The 22844-nt window shown below is 43.7% G+C and overlaps 1 protein-coding gene across 3 annotated transcripts in view; it reads right to left on the reverse strand.

The window, feature by feature from the left end:
• Positions 1-22844, reverse strand: part of LOC134904955 (protein Hook homolog 3) — a 155144-nt gene that overhangs the window by 117849 nt on the left and 14451 nt on the right. For all 3 annotated transcript variants that reach the window (XM_063914592.1, XM_063914593.1, XM_063914594.1), the window contains exons 2-3: positions 3914-3999; positions 1132-1204 (exon numbers count right to left, since the gene is read on the reverse strand). In XM_063914592.1, coding sequence (XP_063770662.1) covers positions 1132-1204; positions 3914-3999 — 159 coding nt within the window. The remainder of the gene's footprint in view (positions 1-1131; positions 1205-3913; positions 4000-22844) is intronic.

The raw sequence follows: 22844 nt of genomic DNA on the forward strand, positions 1-22844 counted from the left end.
TCTATGGGCTCTATGAAGTACTGACATTACCTTGTTTGTCTGTAACGGAGGCTTGGACACACACGGTGGTAAGTGGCGTACCAGAGTCCCTTCCGTAGAAGTAGCAAACTGCCAGGCAGCAGTCTTGCTAGAAAGCGGTACTCTACAAGACCTTCCAGACTGAGCGTATGTGCTAGGTTTGTTATATGCAGTTTTACTGAAATGTATGCGACATATACATTTTTATAAATGTATATATATTTTACAACTGTGTGCCCCTTTATTTGTTTTCCTAGGAATCATACTTTCCATTTAGCCTGATAAGACGGATTTAAAAGTGAAAAAGACTGATTTGTCTAAGGGTGGGTACACGTTATGCAGATAGGCAATCGGGACGATGGTCGGGGCAATTACCCTTCACTCGTGACATCCCTCATTGCGCGTACATACCAAGCCGATGTGATGAACAATGGAACGATACCTCGATCTGTATTTCATTAAACTGCACCAGGTCACAGGCGATACCTTCCAGTTGGCCATGCAGCACGGCCGACCTGAAGATGTAGCATGCGACCTGCAGGAGCACACAATACTGCATACACATTAGACGTTAGGCACAATTTTTGTTTTGATGCAGCAAATAATACTGATATTGGCCTAATGTGTACCCACTCTAAAGGCCCATACACACTTGCCGATAAAATGAGCGACGTCGCTCATTTTCCCCCTTCCTGAGAGACGTCGCTCATATTATCGGCAAGTGTGTATGCAGCCTGCGAAGACCGATGCGCGACCCCACGGGTCGGCAACGATCATCGCTGTCACCAGTGCATGCATGCAGGATCTGGACTGTCGTCCACGACCTGCATGCAGGGCTGGCGGAGGCGTGATGTCACTGAGCGATATGAGCGGTCATATTGCTCAGTGTGTACAGTCGGCCGCCCTGGGAGGGGAAACATTAGACGACATCGTTTAATGTGTACGGACCTTAAGAGACTGCTGTTGGTGGACATTAAGGACAAATTGGAACAAATGTGCATTTAACCAATTTTCTGGTGTATTCATATTCAGTTAGAATAACCTACTGTATGTAACACAGTAATCCAAGAAAGCAAAAAAAGCATAGAAAGGTAAAATAGACCTCAAACGTACCTTAAGCCTCCAATTATCTCCTACATCTGTTTTAATCCTGTTTAACCAGTTCTCATCAAAGTATGATGGGTCTCTGTTGAAAACAAATATCACATTCCATAAAACCTTCTGTAAATCACTGGTACAGTTATTGTAAATCTTCTAGAAATGGAAAAATGTTTACGCAAATGAATATAAAATACATGAAAATTAAACTTTGCCTGGATAATCTAGTCTTCATGAAAAAACACAAAATAAATATGTAGGAGGGTAAGGACAAGACATTAAGGGGTACATATACTATGCAGCGCTTTTCAAAGGGGTGATAAAGTTAAATAAAAAATACAAAACCCAGCAAAGACATATCTGAAAATCTAAGGCTGGGGCCACACAGTGCGTTGAGCTGGTCCTGTTCAGCGTGACCCGCTCGGCAGGGAGGAGCCAGCACATGGGCGCTGCATCCACCAGGTGACGGATGATGAGACAATCGGACTTCAAGGATTACGCATACATTTCAATGTATGTGATCACACGCTGCGAATGTGCCGCACTGAAAACCGATCGTGGCACTGGCCAGATGCCGTTCTGCGGCATCCAGCCAAAAAGCTATGTGTGAATCCACATAGTGTTTTCGCCAGGCGGGGGTTCTGTGAAACGGGTCCGGCAAAAAACGCTACTGTATATGTTGCCCAAGCCTAGCATTCACTTTTTTTAATTTTTTTAATTGGAGTCATTTTTATTGAGTTCTTCAAAACGGACACATAAAAATAAAATGAAAACATACCCATCAGGATTGTAACAAAGAAAGATCGACAGTCTATACAATAGGGAGAAGCTGCACATTTTTAACACCCGGTAATCAAAATAAGGCAGCTCACATGCAGAATAATAATACAATATAAACACTAGTCACATATGTAACCAAGAACATCTCCATCAACATGAAACAATATGAATACAAAGCAGCATAGAAACACGACAGGGGTTAGACATAAAAAAAAAAAAAAAAAATTAAGAATGATAATGAAATTAAAAAAAAAAAAATTAAATAAGGGAACTCGCATGTCAACTGTTTTCATCACCAATACCACCTTATGGGGGAAGATGTACTAAGCAGTGATAACAGTGGAGAAGTAAGCCCGTGGGGAAGTTGCCCATGGCAACCAATCAGCTGATCTGTATACTTTTATAGTATGCAAATTCTAAATGTTACGTCAATGCTGATTGGTTACCATGGGCAACTTCTCCACGGGATGTAGTTATTTATGTGACCGGCGGTCAGGAGACAGACGGTCACATAACCTCCCCTACCTCACACTCTCTCACAATCCTGACGGTCGGCATGCCGAACAACAGGGACTATTCCCACAGGGACACCCCATTACACCCACCCCGCCGGTAAAGCATACCACACCCCTTCTCCACTTTTAGGTGAGGCTCTAACACCCCAACTGTATATGTATAAGAAGCCCATACTCCTGATAATGGGGGAAAAACAACAACTCTCAGCAGAATTGTATGTTGAACATTATCAAATCAGGCATGAGGATGAGTATATCAAGATTCAAGCAGTGTGCTCCAGATACATTCAAATGTTGCCTCTGCATTGCAGGCAATATATAAGCATCGCTCATGCTGAACAGTGACCTGAACCAGGTCCAACATTTTATGAGAACTACTGAGATAGTGACATATTTGCTTTCTGATGGTTCAATATACACAAACCTTTGTTTCATGCACAAAATTATTAAAAAGAGTTTATATTATTACCTTCAGGCTATGTGTATAAGGGATCAGTATGATTTGCCGATGGAAGGGATGCCAGCTGTCAGTATACTGACAGCGGCATCCCGTCCATCAAAATCCTGACAGCCCCTCATTGGGATCCCTAACCCTCTCTTTTTCCCTACCGTAAACCTAACCCTCCCTTCTCCTGCCTAACTCTAACATCCCCCATCCCTCCACCGCATCAGGATGCCAGCGCATCCCGCTGTGAAGTCGTTCGGGACGCCGGCTGCCGGTAATGTGATGCCGGCATCCCGAGCAGCGTCGGTATGTTGCCGCTGACATCGCGTCCTCCCTCGGGATCCCAGCATCGGTATATTGACCGCTGGGATCCCATCCATTGGGAAGCCAACTGCTTCCCGGGTATAAGGTGTACATGAAACATAAATGCAATGTGTGTTTAGACTTGGGTCCTATCCCAAGATATCTCATGGTATGCAAATATTCAATAATACGGAAAAATCCAAATCCTTATGGTCCCAATCATTTCGGATATGGATGACTCTGTAACTTTCAAAATATGCTGCATAGTAAATTCACCACTATCTTATGAATATATGAGAAACAACAACAATTGCTTTTGGTCTAGCAGTCTTAAGTTACTCTACAATGATTTCTGCTGCTAAATTGACCTCTAAGCCTACTACTACTACATACATACATACATACATATATACACAGTGTACACATCAGTGACGTGTGGTGAGGCAAAGCTTTTCTTGTCATACTAACATATACATCAGAGTTTTGACTGTATAAAGTATATTAAAAATACAAAGAATATATTAAAAATATCTTCTTTATATTATTATAATTTTAATAGTCAAAGCTCTGGAGTAAAAGTTTATGATAGGTGAGGCAGTGTCTATCTTTACCGCACATCTCTGGTCAAAACTGCTGCATACATTTACTGTACTTTACCTCACCGCACATTCCAGAGATATTATACTATAATATTATATATATATATATATATATATATATATATATATATATATTCTCAAAGAGAGCAACTTACATTTTTTGAAGGACCATGGCCATTGCAACACCGCTTGTAAGGTCTTCTACTGTTTTACATGGTGCATCTACGTGAAATGTCTGTATCTGTAGAAAAAACAAAACAGTGTAAATTCACAGAAAGGAACTCAGCTAAAATTCTGAATCAAAATTAAAGCATTATTCAGTTAGTTAGTTATCACAGGAAGTAATTTCCCATAGTATTATGAAGACATAAGGCAAGACAGGAAAACTTGTTCAGCAGACTTGTCAGGTGAAAGTAAAAAATGGGTTGTACATAAGGATGTGAACACAAACACACCACACATTATAACTTTAATATGTATATAAAACAGCTGCTAATAAAATGTACACCTATTTAGTATTAGCGTTTGCCCATGGCTTCGCTCGTGTGGATGTCAGTTATTGCTCGGTGGAACTAATTTTACAAAGACAGTAGGTCTATCTAATATTGTGATGTATATTTTATATTGTACAAATTGATAACAAAATTTCTTTGTAAACAATATTTGCAGTTTTTCCTTCAGGGATTAACACAAAAAAATGCTTGGGGCCAGCCACGTAACCATGAGCAAGCCACGTAAAGCTGTCCATGGGAGAAGCAGCATGTCCTGAGATTTACGCCTGCAGCCCTGAGCATTTGCCCCTGTGACTTGTTGATTGTCATAGCGAAGCAGATACTTACCGGAAACTGCAGTAGCTTGAATTAAAAATGAAAATTGTTGGAAATAAGGGGTATTTGTGGTATAAACACACCTCACCTGCGCCACATCCCGTCAGAAGCTCTGCCTCAATACGGTTCCTCTGCAGAGCAGTCACATTAAGTCGGGTTCCACTACATAACTTGGGCGGAGTCAAGTTCCGCAGAAGCATGATCGGAACACCAACTTTCTATATTTATATACGTAAAGGGGGGTATCCAATTAGGTGCGATGAAACATTGGGAGCAAAAAACAGGAGTTTTTCAAGAATTTACGGGTGAAGCAAAAATAAGAATTTACTTACCGATAATTCTATTTCTCATAGTCCGTAGTGGATGCTGGGGACTCCGTAAGGACCATGGGGAATAGCGGCTCCGCAGGAGACTGGGCACATCTAAAGAAAGCTTTAGGACTAACTGGTGTGCACTGGCTCCTCCCCCTATGACCCTCCTCCAAGCCTCAGTTAGGATACTGTGCCCGGACGAGCGTACACAATAAGGAAGGATTTTGAATCCCGGGTAAGACTCATACCAGCCACACCAATCACACCGTATAACCTGTGATCTGAACCCAGTTAACAGCATGATAACAGAGGAGCCTCTGAAAGATGGCTCACAACAATAATAACCCGATTTTTGTAACAATAACTATGTACAAGTATTGCAGACAATCCGCACTTGGGATGGGCGCCCAGCATCCACTACGGACTATGAGAAATAGAATTATCGGTAAGTAAATTCTTATTTTCTCTAACGTCCTAAGTGGATGCTGGGGACTCCGTAAGGACCATGGGGATTATACCAAAGCTCCCAAACGGGCGGGAGAGTGCGGATGACTCTGCAGCACCAAATGAGAGAACTCCAGGTCCTCCTCAGCCAGGATATCAATTTTGTAGAATTTTACAAACGTATTTGCTCCTGACCAAGTAGCTGCTCGGCAAAGTTGTAAAGCCGAGACCCCTCGGGCAGCCGCCCAAGATGAGCCCACCTTCCTTGTGGAGTGGGCATTTACAGATTTTTGGCTGTGGCAGGCCTGCCACAGAATGTGCAAGCTGAATTGTACTACAAATCCAACGAGCAATAGTCTGCTTAGAAGCAGGAGCACCCAGCTTGTTGGGTGCACAAAGGATAAACAGCGAGTCAGATTTCCTGACTCCAGCCGTCCTGGAAACATATATTTTCAGGGCACTGACAACGTCTAGCAACTTGGAGGCCTCCAAGTCCCTAGTAGCCGCAGGCACCACCAATAGGTTGGTTCAGGTGAGACGCTGAAACCACCTTGGGGAGAAACTGAGGACGAGTCCTCAATTCCGCCCTGTCCGAATGGAACATCAGATAAGGGCTTTTTCAGGATAAAGCCGCCAATTCTGACACGCGCCTGGCCCAGGCCAGGGCCAACAGCAGGACCACTTTCCATGTGAGATATTTTAACTCCACAGATTTAAGTGGTTCAAACCAATGTGACTTTTGGAACCCAAACTACATTGAGATCCCAAAGTGCCACTGGAGGCACAAAAGGAGGCTGTATATGCAGTACCCCTTTTACAAACGTCTGAACTTCAGGGACTGAAGCTAGTTCTTTTTGGAAGAAAATTGACAGGGCCGAAATTTGAACCTTAATGGACCCCAATTTCAGGCCCATAGACACTCCTGTTTGCAGGAAATGTAGGAATCGACCCAGTTGAATTTCCTCCGTCGGGCCTTACTGGCCTCGCACCACGCAACATATTTTCGCCAATTGCGGTGATAATGTTTTTGCGATTACATCCTTCCTGGCTTTGATCAGGATAGGGATGACTTCATCCGGAATGCCTTTTTTCCTTCAGGATCCGGCGTTCAACCGCCATGCCGTCAAACGCAGCCGCGGTAAGTCTTGGAACAGACAGGGTCCTTGCTGGAGCAGGTCCCTTCTTAGAGGTAGAGGCCACGGATCCTCCGTGAGCATCTCTTGAAGTTCCGGTTACCAAGTCCTTCTTGGCCAATCCGGAGCCACGAATATAGTGCTTTCTCCTCTCCATCTTATCAATCTCAGTACCTTGGGTATAAGAGGCAGAGGAGGGAACACATACACTGACTGGTACACCCACGGTGTTACCAGAGCGTCTACAACTATTGCCTGAGGGTCTCTTGACCTGGCGCAATACCTGTCGAGTTTTTTAATCATGTGGACGACTTCTGGGTGAAGTCCCCACTCTCCCGGGTGGAGGTCGTGCTGAGGAAGTCTGCTTCCCAGTTGTCCACTCCCGGAATGAATACTGTTGACAGTGCTATCACATGATTTTCCGCCCAGCGAAGAATCCCTGCAGCTTCTGCCATTGCCCTCCTGCTTCTTGTGCCACCCTGTCTGTTTACGTGGGTGACTGCCATGATGTTGTCCGACTGGATCAACACCGGCTGACCTTGAAGCAGAGGTCTTGCTAAGCTTAGAGCATTGTAAATGGCCCTTAGCTTCAGGATATTTATGTGAAGTGATGTATCCATCCAGGCTTGACCCTAAGCCCTGGATATTCCTTCCCTGTGTGACTGCTCCCCAGCCTCGCAGGCTGGCATCCGTGGTCACCAGGACCCAGTCCTGAATGCCGAATCTGCGGCCCTCTAGAAGATGAGCACTCTGCAACCACCACATGATGGATACCCTTGTCCTTGGTGACAGGGTTATCCGCTGATGCATCTGAAAATGCGACCCGGACCATTTGTCCAGTAGGTTCCACTGGAAAGTTCTTGCGTGGAATCTAACGAATGGGATTGCTTCGTAGGAAGCCACCATTTTTACCCAGAACCCTTGTGCATTGATGCACTGAGACTTGGTTCGGTTTTAGGAGGTTCCTGACTAGCTCGGATAACTCCCTGGCTTTCTCTTCCGGGAGAAACACCTTTTTTCTGGACTGTGTCCAGGAACATCCCTAGGAAACAGAAGACAAGTCGTCGGAACCAGCTGCGATTTTGGAATATTGAGAATCCAATCGTGCTGCCGCAACACTACCTGAGATAGTGCTACACCGACTTCCAACTGTTCCCTGGATCTTACCCTTATCAGGGAATCGTCCAAGTAAGGGATAACTAAAATTCCCTTCCTTCGAAGGGATATAATTTCGGCCATTACCTTGGTAAAGACCCGGGGTGCCGTGGACCATCCCTACGGCAGCGTCTGAACTGATAGTGACAGTTCTGTACCATAACCTGAGGTACCCTTGGTGAGAAGAGTAAATTTTGACATGAAGGTAAGCATCCTTGATGTCCCGAGACATCATGTAGTCCCCTTCTTCCAGGTTCGCAATCACTGCTCTGAGTGACTCAATCTTGAATTTGAACCTCTGTATGTAAGTGTTCAAAGATTTTAGATTTTAGATTTAGAATCGGTCTCACCGAGCCGTCTGGCTTCGGTACCACAATAGTGTGGAATAATACCCCGTTCCCTGTTGCAGGAGGGGTACCTTGATTATCACCTGCTGGGAATACAGCTTGTGAATGGCTTCCAAAACTGCCTCCCTGTCAGAGGGAGACGTCGGTAAAGCCGACTTTTGGAAACGGCGAGGGGGAGACGTCTCGAATTTCAATATGTACCCTTGAGATATTACCTGAAGGATCCAGGGGTCTACTTGCGAGTGAGCCCACTGCGCACTGAAATTCATTGAGAACGGGCCCCCACCGTGCCTGAGCTTGTAAGGCCCTAGCGTCATACTGAGGGCTTTGCAGAGGCGGGAAAGGATTTCTATTCCTGGGAACTGGGTAATCTCTTCAGCCTTTTTCCTCTCCCTCTGTCACGAGCAGAAAAGAGGAACCTTTTGTCCGCTTGCCAACAAAGGACTGCGCCTGATAATACGGCGTCTTATTTTGAGAGGCGACCTGGGGTACAAACGTGGATTTCCCAGTTGTTGCCGTGGCCACCAGGTCTAAAAGACCGACCCCAAATGTCCCCTTTCAAAGGCAATACTTCCAAATGCCGTTTGGAATCCGCATCACCTGACCATTTTACTGGTAGAATTGGACAACGCACTTATACTTGATGCCAGTCGGCAAATATTCCGCTGTGCATCATGCATATATAGAAATGCATCTTTTAAATGCTCTATAGGCAATAATATACTATCCTTATCTAGGATATCAATATTTCCAGTCAGGGAATCCGACCATGCCAACCCAGCACTGCACCTCCAGGCTGAGGCGATTGCTGGTCGCAGTATAACACCAGTATGTGTGTGAATACATTTTTGGATACCCTCCTGCTTTCTATCAGCAGGATCCTTAAGGGCGGCCATCTCATGAGAGGGTAGAGCCCTTGTTCTTACAAGCGTGTGAGCGCCTTATCCCCCCTAGGGGGTGTTTCCCAACGCACCCTAACCTCTGGCGGGAAAGGGTATACAGCCAATACTTTTTAAGAAATTATCAATTGTTATCGGGGGGAAACCCACGCATCATCACACACCTCCTTTTATTTCTCAGATTCAGGAAAACTACAGGTAGTTTTTCCCTCACCGAACATAATACCCCTTTTTGGTGGTACTCGTATTATCAGAAATGTATAAAACATTTTCCATTGTCTCAATCATGTAACGTGTGGCCCTACTGGAAATCACGGTTGTCTCTTCACCGTCGACACAGGAGTCAGTATCCGTGTCGGCGTCTGTATCTGCCATCTGAGGTAACGGGCGCTTTAGAGCCCCTGACGGCCTATGAGACGTCTGGACAGGCACAAGCTGAGTAGCCGGCTGTCTCATGTCAACCACTGTTTTTTTTTTTTATACAGAGCTGACACTGTCACGTAATTTTCAACAGTACATCCACTCAGGTGTCGACCCCCTAGGTGGTGACATCACTGTTATAGACACTCTGCTCCGTCTCCACATCATTTTTCTCCTCATACATGTCGACACAAACGTACCGACACACAGCACACACACAGGGAATGCTCTGATAGAGGACAGGACCCCACTAGCCCTTTGGGGAGACAGAGGGAGAGTATGCCAGCACACACCAGAGCGCTATATATATATATACAGGGATAACCTTATATAAGTGTTTTTCCCCTTATAGCTGCTGTATGTTTTAATACTGCGCCTAATTAGTGCCCCCCTCTCTTTTTTTAACCCTTTCTGTAGTGTAGTGACTGCAGGGAAGAGCCAGGGAGCTTCCCTCCAACTGAGCTGTGAGGGAAAATGGCGCCAGTGTGCTGAGGAGATAGGCTCCGCCCCCTTTTCGGCAGCCTTATCTCCCGTTTTTCTGTATATTCTGGCAGGGGTTAAAATGCATCCATATAGCCCAGGAGCTATATGTGATGTATTTTTTGCCATGTAAGGTATTTTTATCATGTTTTATTGCGTCTCAGGGCGCACCCCCCAGCGCCCTGCACCCTCAGTGACCGGAGTATGAAGTGTGCTGAGAGCAATGGCGCACAGCTGCAGTGCTGTGCGCTACCTTATTGAAGACAGGAACGTCTTCTGCCGCCGACTTTTCCGGACCTCTTCGCTCTTCTGGCTCTGTAAGGGGGCCGGCGGCGCGGCTCCGGGACCCATCCAGGCTGGGCCTGTGATCGTCCCTCTGGAGCTAATGTCCAGTAGCCAAGAAGCCCAATCCACTCTGCACGCAGGTGAGTTCGCTTCTTCTCCCCTTAGTCCCTCGATGCAGTGAGCCTGTTGCCAGCAGGTCTCACTGAAAATAACAAACCTAAACTAAAACTTTCACTAAGAAGCTCAGGAGAGCCCCTAGTGTGCACCCTTCTCGTCGGGCACAGAAATCTAACTGAGGCTTGGAGGAGGGTCATAGGGGGAGGAGCCAGTGCACACCAGTTAGTCCTAAAGCTTTCTTTAGATGTGCCCAGTCTCCTGCGGAGCCGCTATTCCCCATGGTCCTTACGGAGTCCCCAGCATCCACTTAGGACGTTAGAGAAATCCTTGATAAAACGCGGTTTGTACCGGCTTATCGGGGCTAACAGGATAGCCCGCGGCAAAGCATATACCCACCCATTGTCAATTTGGACCTGATGAGCCTGCACACTGCACGCACAGAGTATCAAGCGTCGTTTTTTTTCCTTTATTGCTCCTCTCCCTGATGTCTCATCAAGATCATGCACACCTCAGTTGCTTTCTAAATCACTTAGGTATACAATTGTGAAAATACAAATAATTTTTGAGTGATGCCGGAACAAAACAGCAGACAAACAGACAGACAAAAATTCAGAATGTATTTTTTTCACCTCCATAATTATTAAACAGTCCCTATTATAGAATTATGGGGCAGATGTATTAACCTGGAGGAGGCATAAGGAAGTGATAAACCAGTGATGTGTGCAAGGTGATATAGGCACCAGCCAATCAGATCCTAACTGTTAATTTACATATTGGAGCTGATTGGCTGGTGCTTTTATCACCTTGCATATATCACTGGTTTATCACTTCCTTATGCCTTCTCCAGGTTAATACATCTGCCCCTTTATTCTAAAATAAAAAAATTGCCATGTACAGACACAACACTTGCAGTTTTTTTATATGTATAAATTATAAATATGCAAAATGTATTAGATGTATAGTTGTTGTAATAATAATAATAATAATAATAATAATAATAATTTTATTTATATAGCGCTCTTTCTCCAATAGGACTCAAGGCGCTTAACAGATACATAGCATAATATAGTACAGAAAATAATGAAGTACATTTTCATAAAATACAGAAGCATGAAGATACTAAAAGGGACATTATGGAAATGCTTGAGTAAACAGGAAAGTCTTGAGTCTACTTTTGAAGGATTCTATAGTTGGGGCCACTCGCACTGTGCGGGGAAGTGGGTTCCATAGAGTCGGAGCCGCATGACTAAAAGCTCGACCCCCAGATGAATTACGGTAGATTCTAGGTACTGCTAAAAGTCCTTCATCTACAGATCGCAGTAATCGAGTGGGGCAGTATGGGGTCAGAAGCTGTTTCAGGTACCTTGGGCCCTGGTCATGTAATGCTTTGAAACTCAGTAAGCCAATCTTGAAGATGATTCGCCATCTTACAGGCAGCCTGTGAAGGGAGTAGAGGATGGGTGTTATGTGGCTAGAACGGGGCTGGTTGGTTAATAGCCTGGCAGCTGTGTTTTGCACCAGCTGTAAGCGTTGCAATTCTTTTGCTGGGAGACCAAGGTAGAGGGCATTACAGTAGTCTAATCAAGATGATACAAATGCATGTATGACTTTTGGCATATCATCTGAGGGAATTAAGTGCTTGATTCTGGCTATGTTCCTCAGGTGAAAGAATGAGGATTTGATGGTGGCTGATATCTGATGTTTAAGTTTAAAGCCAGCCACCATCCAGGACAACGCCAAGATTCCGCACACTATTACTGGTTTGTAATTCTGAATCCCCGAGTGTAAGTCCAGTTGGTTGGCTATGCTGCAGTCTTGTCCTTTGATGTTGCGGTCTTATCATAAGGATTTCTGTTTTATCCGGGTTCAGTCGCAGCCAACTGGCGCTCATCCACTCCTGTAGGTCAGCTAGACAGCCATTTAGGGTTGCTATTGGGTTATCAGTGCTCAGAGCAAAGGACAAGTACAGTTGTGTATCATCTGCATAGCAGTGGTAGACCAGGCCATGGCGCCTGATTACTTCGCCCAATGGGAGCACGTATACTGCAAAAAGCATGGGGGATAGTATAGAACCTTGTGGGACACCACATGGCAATGGCACTGGTGGTGATGAGTATAATCCAGACGATACTCTCTGTGACCTTCCTGTGAGAAATGATTTGAACCAGCTTAGGACTGTGCCATCCAGACCACAGAAATGTATCAGTCGCTCAATCAGAAGCCCATGGTCCACGGTATCAAATGCTGCCGAGAGATCCAGAAGGATTAATATTGAACAGTCACCTCTGTCTCTTGCCATCAGAAGATCATTTAACACACACACCAGGGCTGTTTCAGTGCTATGTCTTCTGAATCCTGATTGGAATGGATCATAAATATCATAAATATCATATATTGTAAATATAACTAACATATTGGTGTTCTATAAATTAAGGTGAATAAGAGGATGCCAATCAGAAATATGCAATTATAGTAAACAGGTAAGGAATGACTCGTTAATGTAATAGGAGGGTATTCAATTTGCCAACATTCCGACAATGCAGATTCGACTTGATAACAAGTCGAATCTGCATCAGCGGTAAACTGTTGAAAACAGCCACGTTTTGCACAAAGTTGAAAAAAACAGAACTTTCATCGACTAGGTCGACCTAAAAATTGTTGAAAAGTGCAGTTTTTCCGACTGTCGGAAAAACCGCCACCAATTCAATACCCCCCCCCCCCATAGGGTTAGTTGCGGTGACAGCTCTGCAATGCTTACCCAAATTAAATATAAAATAGATCAAGCTAACTGGAAAGTTGCTTGAAATTAATTTTCTGCTATGTACTGTTGTCACCTCTGCCTCCGATCCTGTCAACAGACCTGAGCTGAGTGAAACCACTAATTGTCTCACCAACAGGCTGCAGAATGTGTGTGAATATGCTCATTTCATGTTACACTTTGTTTATGTATATGGGATTGAAATTAAATAAACAACTGAATCACGTAAACAATGTAGTATCCCAATAAATATGATAACTTATAGTTAAAGACACAAAGCAGACCTGTTGATACATTCTGCAAAGAGCTGTTCCTCTCAGCTAGAATACTTATGACCAATAGTACGACACTTGCCAATTCCTCTGGCATAAAGCAAACTTCTATTTTCATGTAAGTATGAGGGGGTGTGACAGCACAAATACCTACTGCACTTGTTGGAGAGTAATAAATTACGACTTCACGATCATGGAAGCCAGTTCTGTAACGGTGTTTGCTGCCTTGTTATCTTATAACCTTGGTACTGCATAAAAATAAAAATAAAACTACTTTCCTTTCCTTGTGGAAATTAAATGTCATTATTTCAATGTTAATTTCATGAAGCAGAATTACGTGGATCAGCTAGGTAAACGACTTCATCACATATTAATGGTCTATCTTTATATACGATGTACAATGTTCACATTTGGGAAACTGTATATGAAGTAACTTAAGTTACATGACTAATTCTGTTTAGTTGTTTGACAATGGTTTTCACTTACTGCAACCAAAACAAGCTTGTTGACATCCTGTTTGGCATTCAGTGTATAATACAGTCAGAAAATTGGCACCATTGACCTTTTTTACAATTTCCGCTACCCACAAGTTGAAATTAACAAGTAACAAAACTGACACCCTACACTAAATATTTGGTAGCAAAGCCTTTGGCGTAAATAATTACAAGTATCTGCTTGTACTAGCAATGGATGAGTTCTCTGTATCTCTCTCCTGGCAGCATGGTCTACTCTCCTCGTGATAGCTGCTGCAGTATTCCTGGATTGGAAGGGTGACCTCTCCTAGCAGTGGTTTCCACATTTCTCACAGGTCTTCTATAAGATTTAGATCTTTACTTTCTGCTAGCAGCATCAGAACAGTCCAGCATCTTGTCTAAAACCATTCCTGGGCACTTTCTGAAGTGGGTTTGGATCATGGGATCATTGTGCTACTGGAAGACCATGACCTTCAATGGACACGCAACTTTCTGACACAGGACTCAACATTGCAAATCAATCTCCATATTTCATACACAGGTTCAAGGTGGCAGATGCAGTACAGCAACCCCGGAATCACTAAACCTCCATGCCTGACTGGGGGAAGAAGTTATTTTCTTTGAAATCTTAATTTTGTTTTCTGTTAAAACACAGGGCTGAAGCAATTTACTTAAAGCTCTAATTTGATAAAATTTCTTCAGAGGACATTTTCCAAACAAGTATTTGGCTTTCTCAGGTGTGTTTGAGCTGTCTTAAGTCTTTCCGTCTCAGCAGTATGGCGCCACTGTGATACCTACCAAATAACCTTCTTTCAATGAGTTTGTAATAGATAGTGCAACTGGTTCCTTGTATAGGAGAGTCAACTTGAACCTCTTTGGCAGTTGACTGAGGTGCTGTCTTCCCCATTTGACCAATCCCACACTGAAATCAAGTTTTTTTTCTCACACTCATGTCCAGAGAAGGTTGCTATAGTGCCATGGCCTTAAAACTTCCTGATAGCATTATCTATGACGGAAACAAGAATATCAAGGCTACTGTAGATTGATTTGCAGCCCTATAAACGTCCATGCTTTAATACAATCTTCTTCCTAAGTTCCTCAGACAACTCCGGCTTCCTGGTCTCCATGCTGATTGCAGCACACACACACACACACACACACACACACACACACACACACACACACACACACACAGACATGAAACAGGATCCCAATTCTTTTTCTGTAAGTTGTTGAATGAATTGTTTTTATATTGCAGACAACTGCAACTCACTACAACGGAGAACAGTTCCACAGTAAAAGGAGAATTGCCTGCCTCATTGGCTCAATTCAATTTGGTGGAAGAGTTCCCGGAGCTATTTAATTCAGAGCAAAGTTATGCAGACTAGAGAATTTCTCCTTGCACCGCTAACTTCAACAACCTTCTCAAAGTATTGTTGCATTATTAGGACTGTAAGGACAGCAATATTTTATCAGCAGTTGTGTGCAGTACTTTACATGTCATTTTGGATGATACCACTTTTGTTGCTGCTAACAATTACATTATTATATCCAGTATTTATTGACATCCAATGTCCAAATGGGTTTACAGTAGGTAAGGTTTTCAAGTGATGATTTCTCCTAGACACAAATCCACCAAATAGAGCTATAAAAGATACAATCCATTCTTTAAAATGCACAAAAATAAATAGAATTTTACATATGTGGATACAAAGCTCGGTACCAACTTTGGATATGTTTAAAGATAAACTGTTTTTTATTTGTCACATGGATTGGTTGGAGACTTCTCTCCAAAAAGAATCCCGTAATGAAATTTTTTTTGCTACTTGGGAGAGTTTTATTGAGGTCCTTCCTAAACCCACTAAAGAATCCATTCTTAAATGCTTCCGTAATACCATATGGTATGAAACTCGAATTTTCCTCCAAGATCCTCCTATTGTCATTTGACGATGTTAGTGAAATGTCCATGGTGTATATATATATATATATATATATATATATATATATATATATATATATATATATATATATATCTATATATCTATATATATATATATATCTATATATATATATATATATATATATATATATATATATATATATATATACACACACACACACACACATATTTTTTTTCCTTTATCCCTTCTCCTCACCTATATAATGTTCTATATGTATAATTGTACAATTTCTATTTTTTTTTCTCTTCAAATATTATGCCGCAAATTCTGATGTCATTTACTATTTTTTAATGGAATCACACTCATTCAAATGTATTTTTTGTAATATGTTTTTATTGCTTCAATAAAAAGAAAAAGTTTTTTTTTTTTTAAATAAATAAATAGCACATTCATTAAACAAGCAAATCAAACTAAAACATATTTTGATTTGCAGTAGAGGTAGGTGATCTAACGGGATGTAGTTATGTGACCAGCTGTGAAGAGACCGCTGGTCACAATATTGACGGATACATCCCGCCCCCCTCTAAATCCCGACAGTCGGCATGCCGACTAGCAGGGTCTATTCTCACCCGTGGGTGTCCATGACACCCGTAGAGTGGGAATCGAACCTGTGGCGTGCGCAGCGAACCTGCAAGGGGCTTCGTTGCGCTCGCCCCCGCCAGCACTCTGCTGTCGGGATCCCGCGGTCGGCATGCTGACTGCCGGGATCCCCAGCATCGGTAACGCCTACCCAATCCCTGTATGTGATAGTTTATATTAGATAACAAACTACACCACTAGTAGTTATTATATAGCACAATTAATGCTGTATTTCCAAATGCTTATCCCAATGATGGGTTTTTTTTTAATAGGTAAAACATAACCTAAGTTATTGTCAAAGAAAGAAATTAACCATTGTAATTTGTTTCCAGACTAAAAACATCTGCACATTACCCCAAGGTTGTGCTTTATAGGCAGAAGGCCTATTTTACAGTTCAGAGGTTAATTCAGATAGGTGGTGTCATTATGAACCTTGGCAAAACCATGTTGCATGGCAAGGAGGGACAAATTTAGAATGTGCATATAGATTTAGAGAGGATGGTGTGTGCTAGCTCAAATCTAAATCACAGTGTAAAAGTAAAAGTGCCCGGCATGTCTGTGTCACACACATAAACAGGCAGTGATTTACCTGCTGCCATCCTTTCCCCCTGGACAAACATGTTTTTTGTCCAGGCAGAAATGTGCCCTCTTTAGCTGGCTGTCCTCCTACTGCAGATCTAGAGGAGGTCTATATTGTTCATGCTGTTAGCATCCATATCTGAATCACCCTAGTGGCCTCAAGAACGGAACATGGAGCATGTGTAACATTGCAGGTACATGCCCTGTCTTAAAAAAAAATCATACAAGAAAATGATCTATGAATTCTTTATTCCAATCAATGTGCTTCTTTCTTCAGGAAACTGACACTTTTGTTTTTACTGCACTCAAGCTACTGAATATGCAACAATGTAACAGCAATGATAACCCATAGGAATTATAATCCTCTTTTGTTCTTCTGACCTAACTTTGAGACCCACGGTTTAGTGCTGAATTACAGAACATGTCACCTAAATATTGTGTCTGAAACAAACTTAGGCCTCGTATTTACTGGTATATTAATGTAGTTTAACACTAGTAATACAGATCTCTGGCATCGGGGGGGAGAGCCTGCCGTATCGGGGCTAATAGGATAGCCCCTGGTGATGCAATTACCCATGGTCATTGGCACGAGTAACTGGATACCTCCCATACAGTATCTGGCAACTATGGTAGGCTTTATAGCTCTACTTTTCCATCTCACCTCTATGGGCTGCAAGGAAAAAGTAGCAACATGTTGCTGCCCGCGCTATGTCTAAAAAGCATACTGGGGCTGAGACAATATCTAAATGTCCGCTTAAGATCTGACTCCGATATGGAAGCAGGTGCGCCTACAGCTTCCACTATTGGAGGTTGCATCTTCATGAAATGCCAATACAAAGAAAGTCATTTACTTGTGTACATCCTGGTTCCTGAATGTGCAAGGACTGAGATGTCCACTGTCAGTGTCCGTACACGCAGTAGTACCGAATGGTGCATCCTCAGACGACACCATTGGTTGCACTACTGAAACTTATATCTATGGCAGGTGCAGTTTCTCAGTCATGGCCAGTAGTGTAAACTTCGTTCCACTACGTCAGACGTCAGCAGGGCGTAAACATCTGAATCAGGGCCATAGTGTCTTACACAATTAAGCTGAGGATACACTAGGCGATTTTTATTATGAAATGGACACACTATTTTGTCAACGTTACTTGCTCCTGGGGGTCATTGACGAGGTCCTATGTTGTCTGTACATGCAGGTCAGCTTCTACTATATTATCAAAAACTGCATGTTCGGGGATGTGGCAGGATGACATCACTGAACGATATCGTTAGCGACATTGTCCAGTGTGTATACATCTCGTTTTCCCAGGAGTTCAAGGGCAAACACTGACCATATCGCAGCATATTGTCTAGTCTAGTGTGTACTTGGCATGTCTAGCTTTACTATGCATTCATCGAATATTGCCAGTGGGGGATAAGCTAAAGAGAAGCCTGTGAATTAACTATGAATCATTACCTCATCACTATTAATCATGATGTGGCTCAGCAATATCACTGTTATTTAGTGAACTGAGAGGCTGTCTTGATTTAATAAATACACTCCTTACAAACAAAATTATCATCTAGTCCTATATTAACTATCATGTGGTGTATTCATTGCATTTGTTTACAACCTACAGCTTAAGACACCCTTATTTGTACATTGTGTAGGTCTATTTGTGTCCCCCAAAAAATATTTCAATTAATTTCATTTGTATTCAGTCTTTAAATTAAACTTCAGGATTTATGAGATATCAGGATTTTGGGGAAAATATTTTTTAAACTTCAAAAAACAAATTTTAATTGGGTATAGTTATTTTTTTAATCTCTCCAAGACATATTTGATAATAGATCTCATGACGTATCCTATGGTCAGTGTAAAACTACATTTGAATTAAAATAACAACATTGAAAAAACAAAATGTTCGCAAAATTCTTGCAGTAACAATAGCTCATAGTTGTCAACTGTAGAAACAAAAGACACATAGAAAAAGAAGAGCACACAGAAATTAGGACCTAGCCATTGCGTACCAAGAAGAATTCATAGAAGCCGTGAGATATTTTTGTAAGTGAGCTGCTTAGGGTTACTGAAATGTTGAAACAATATGAGTATTCATATCAGATGATCTCATCTAGAGCTGAATGGATCTGCAAATAAACACCACCTACAGATGTGTCCACTGACATCTAGCCTCCCTGCACATTAAAAAGCCCTTCTAGTCTTGGTAGCGATGAACATCTTTTGGTGCATCTTTTTTTTCATTTTAATGCTTCTTATTTGCAAAACTATGTGAATAGGACGCACAAGCAGCTTAAGCCGATTAAAATTATATCTGGCATGCCTACATTCTGTGTGCGACCGTGTTGCTGTATCTGCATGCAAAATGTTATGCTACAGTGTTTTCCTAGAAAACACTAACGTACCATTTCGTATGCAGATACTTATGTAGACTTACAGGGAATATAGGCATGCCGCATATAATTTTAATCAGTTTACGCTGACTGTGCTTCCTATTCGCGTAGCGAATAAGACGCATTTTCAGCAGTAAAGTGCACCCAGCACTAAAGGAGTTGCACGGGACATGTCCGCTCACTCACGCCACGTCACGGCTGGGGTTATTTTTAAATACGGACTTGGACTAGATACTGGGACTGGACTTGAGAACGGAGGGCAGAATTGTGCAGGCTTGATATAAGACTTTCTCATGCAGGCATGGCAGTTGGCTGAGAAGATTGAAGAAAGCAGCAGAAAGTGACCAGCTATGTGGGTACTGAAACACTGGTGAGGAGATCCACCAGTGCAATAGATAGCTGAGATGTCTCCGGTAACTGTATGTCACTGGGATAAAGAGACCAGCGACTGGGTGGATGAAGAATGCTCACGAGCAGGGTTTTCAGAATGCTGGGACTGGCTTTCCAGCAATGCAGGTTTTCAGAATGCTGGGATTGGCTTTCCAGCAAACTACTAATGCTGCTATGGTATGCAGAACAGTCCCTCAGGAACACTGGGAATGACTTGCTAGTGAACCTGGATATGTTGCGGTGTAAATGCAGTAGTGGCCCTTTAAGAACACCCAGGGAGTCAGATAGTGCTGAAAATAGGAACTGCACTTTGTCTATTACCAGCCAGAGATTCTGGAGTTCACAATAGGATGAAAGACAACAAAGCACTGACAGATTGCCAGTGCTGGAACTTGGAATTTATACCCCTTGCTGGCTGCTGACTGGATGAGAGAATCACATGGTGAGGAAGCTATTCTGGATTAGGCCTAGAACGATCAGCTGACCAGGAACTGTCATGGCACTGTCCATGGAGATCACCGTCAGGAACACTGGAGGTACCGCAGAGGAGTGCTTTGGTCGCCGGTCCTGTGGATGCTGACATGGAAGCTTCAGCGCAGCAGCTGACTGACTGGATGACAGAATCGTTTGTGGCGGAGGTAAGACAGAGCGCGGCTGGGGATCGCTGAGAGCCTTTGTTTTGTGACACGTCAGGCATCTCCAACTATGTGGTGTACTGAGGCAAGATGTATGAGGACACATCTGTACTGAAGAACCAGGCATCCCCAGCTACACAGCAGCAATGTCCAATGATTTAGTACAGGGGTGGCCAACCAGTCAGGAGCAAAGAGCCACTATCATGCGTGCAAAAATGGGGGCATGGCATAGTTGTCACAAAGCCACACCCCATTTTTGTGTGCACACCTTTTGGTATGACGTTTGTAGGAGTATGACCTCATATCATAACCCCGTTTTTTCATCATGTTGTACAGTGCCACATACATATAATGTCCCAGTACAGTACATATAAAAACGCCAAAAAATGGGTGCCTCCACAGTGCCAGATAGATACATATGTGTATCTGGCACTGTGGGGACATATGTGTATCTGGCACTGTTGGGGCAGATGTGTCCCCACAGTGCCAGATACATATAAGTCCCCAGTGCAGATACATATGTCCCCACAGTGCCAGATATGCCCCCGGTGCTAGATAAACATGTCCCCCCAGTGCCAGATATGCACCCAGTGCAGATACATATGTCCCCACAGTGCCTGCTATGCCCACAGTGCCAGCTATGCCCCCAGTGCAGATACATGTCCCCAAAGTGCCAGCTATGCCCCCAGTGCCAGATACACATGTCCCCACAGTGCCAGCTATGTCCCCAGTGCCAGATACACATGTCCCCACGGTGCCTGCTATTCCCCAGTGCCATATATGCCCCCAGTGCGGATACACATGTCCCCACAGTGCCTGCTATGCCCACAGTGACAGATGTACATGTCCCCACAGTGCCAGTTATGCCCCCAGTGCCAGCTATGCCCCAGTGCCATATATGCCCCCAGTGCAGATACACATGTCCCCACAGTGCCTATGCCCACAGTGACAGATGCACATGTCCCCACAGTGCCAGCTATGCCCCCAGTGCCAGATATGCCCCCAGTGCCAGATACACATGTCCCAACAGTGCCAGCTATGCCCCAGTGCCAGATACATATGTCCCCACAGTGCCAGCTATGCCCCCAGTGCCAGCTACACGTCCCCCCCCAGTGCCAGATAAGCCCCCAGTGCAGATACTTATGTCCCCACAGTGCCAGCTATGCCCCCAGTGCCAGCTACACATGTCCCCCCAGTGCCAGATATGCCCCAGTGCCAGATAAGCCCCCAGTGCAGATACATATGTCCCCACAGTGCCAGCTATGCCCCCAGTGCCAGCAACACATGTCCCCACAGTGCCAGCTATGCCCCCAGTGCCAACTACACATGCCCCCACAGTGCCAGATATGCCCCCAGTGCAGATACACATGTCCCCACAGTGCCTGCTTTGACCCCAGTGCCAGCTATGCCCCGAGTGCAAATACACGTCCCCACAGTGCTCACCAGCCCCCGCTCACCGCGCTGCTGCTGCTCAGTGCTCACTCTCCGGCTGCCGTGTCTCTTGAATTAGGCGCCGGTCGGTGAGCCAATCAAAGCTGGCGGTCCGGCAGCCAATCAGGAGCCTTTGCAGCCGGTCTGCGAGCGCTGATTGGCTCACGGGCCGGCGCCATTTGAAAAGAGACACACCGCCGCCGGAGAGGCGTGCGTGTGTCTCGGGCTGGGACTGGGAGCAGCGGTGGCCAGGACCTGACCGAGCCGCATGCGGCAGATGAAAGAGCTGCATGCGGCTTGAGAGCAGCGGGTTGGCCAACGCTGATTTAGTAGTATAGGTGGAAGTGGAACACAGCTGTTCTAACATTATTTTCTACTAGTAAAGGGGCCTGGCATATACTAGGGTACCTCGGTCCGCCCCCTGCTCCGCCCTGTCCTGTTATAGATCTGTTTCATCTCTGCTGTCTACTTAACCCCTCCAGGTCTCCATTGCAATGATAAGTCACTTGTAGTAGCCCAACTATTACATATGATCTACAGTATCTTTACCCAAGTGAAAGAGGCAGCTGTTTCAGGGTTGTGCAGACTCCAAAGTGAATAAAAAGTAAGTTGTATAATAAGATAATGGAGAAGAAAGCTCTAGTATAATTGGATAGATATTATTATGATCTCTGCATTAAGTGATTGAATAGCGAAGGTTAAGACCATCCTGTAAATTTGCATACATTATGTTTCCCGTTTTCTGCTGAACGCCTTTTTTTTTTTTTTTTTTTTTTTTAAATATACAAAATAAAGGGTAAAAAACAGTAGTGTTACTGTAATGTGAAATTTATGAGTCAATAAGCCCTCGTTGTGCATCCAATAACCTCAAAAGGAATGACTCCCAGAAGCTGAACAGTAGCAATATTTTTTTGTCACATTGGCTGCTATGTTTCTGGGGATTGTCCGGCCCGGTGATACAAGCGGTTACGTTTTCTATAGCTGCTTGTAATAAGAAAATATGTCTATAACATAGAAGGGCTGAGTTTTGAAACCACTCTGAAGGGCAAGGTGGTGAATCACAACTTCCCGTCTCAACTTGGCAGAAGACTATAAAGGAGAAACACCAGGATGTTACATTAATACGGGGCATTCATACGCTGAAATAATAAGATAAAGAACTACACTGCTCAGAAAAAAAAATAAGAATTTACTCA

Source organism: Pseudophryne corroboree, chromosome 1 (genome assembly GCF_028390025.1).
Source record: "Pseudophryne corroboree isolate aPseCor3 chromosome 1, aPseCor3.hap2, whole genome shotgun sequence".
In the NCBI taxonomy this organism is placed as follows: Eukaryota; Metazoa; Chordata; class Amphibia; order Anura; family Myobatrachidae; genus Pseudophryne; species Pseudophryne corroboree.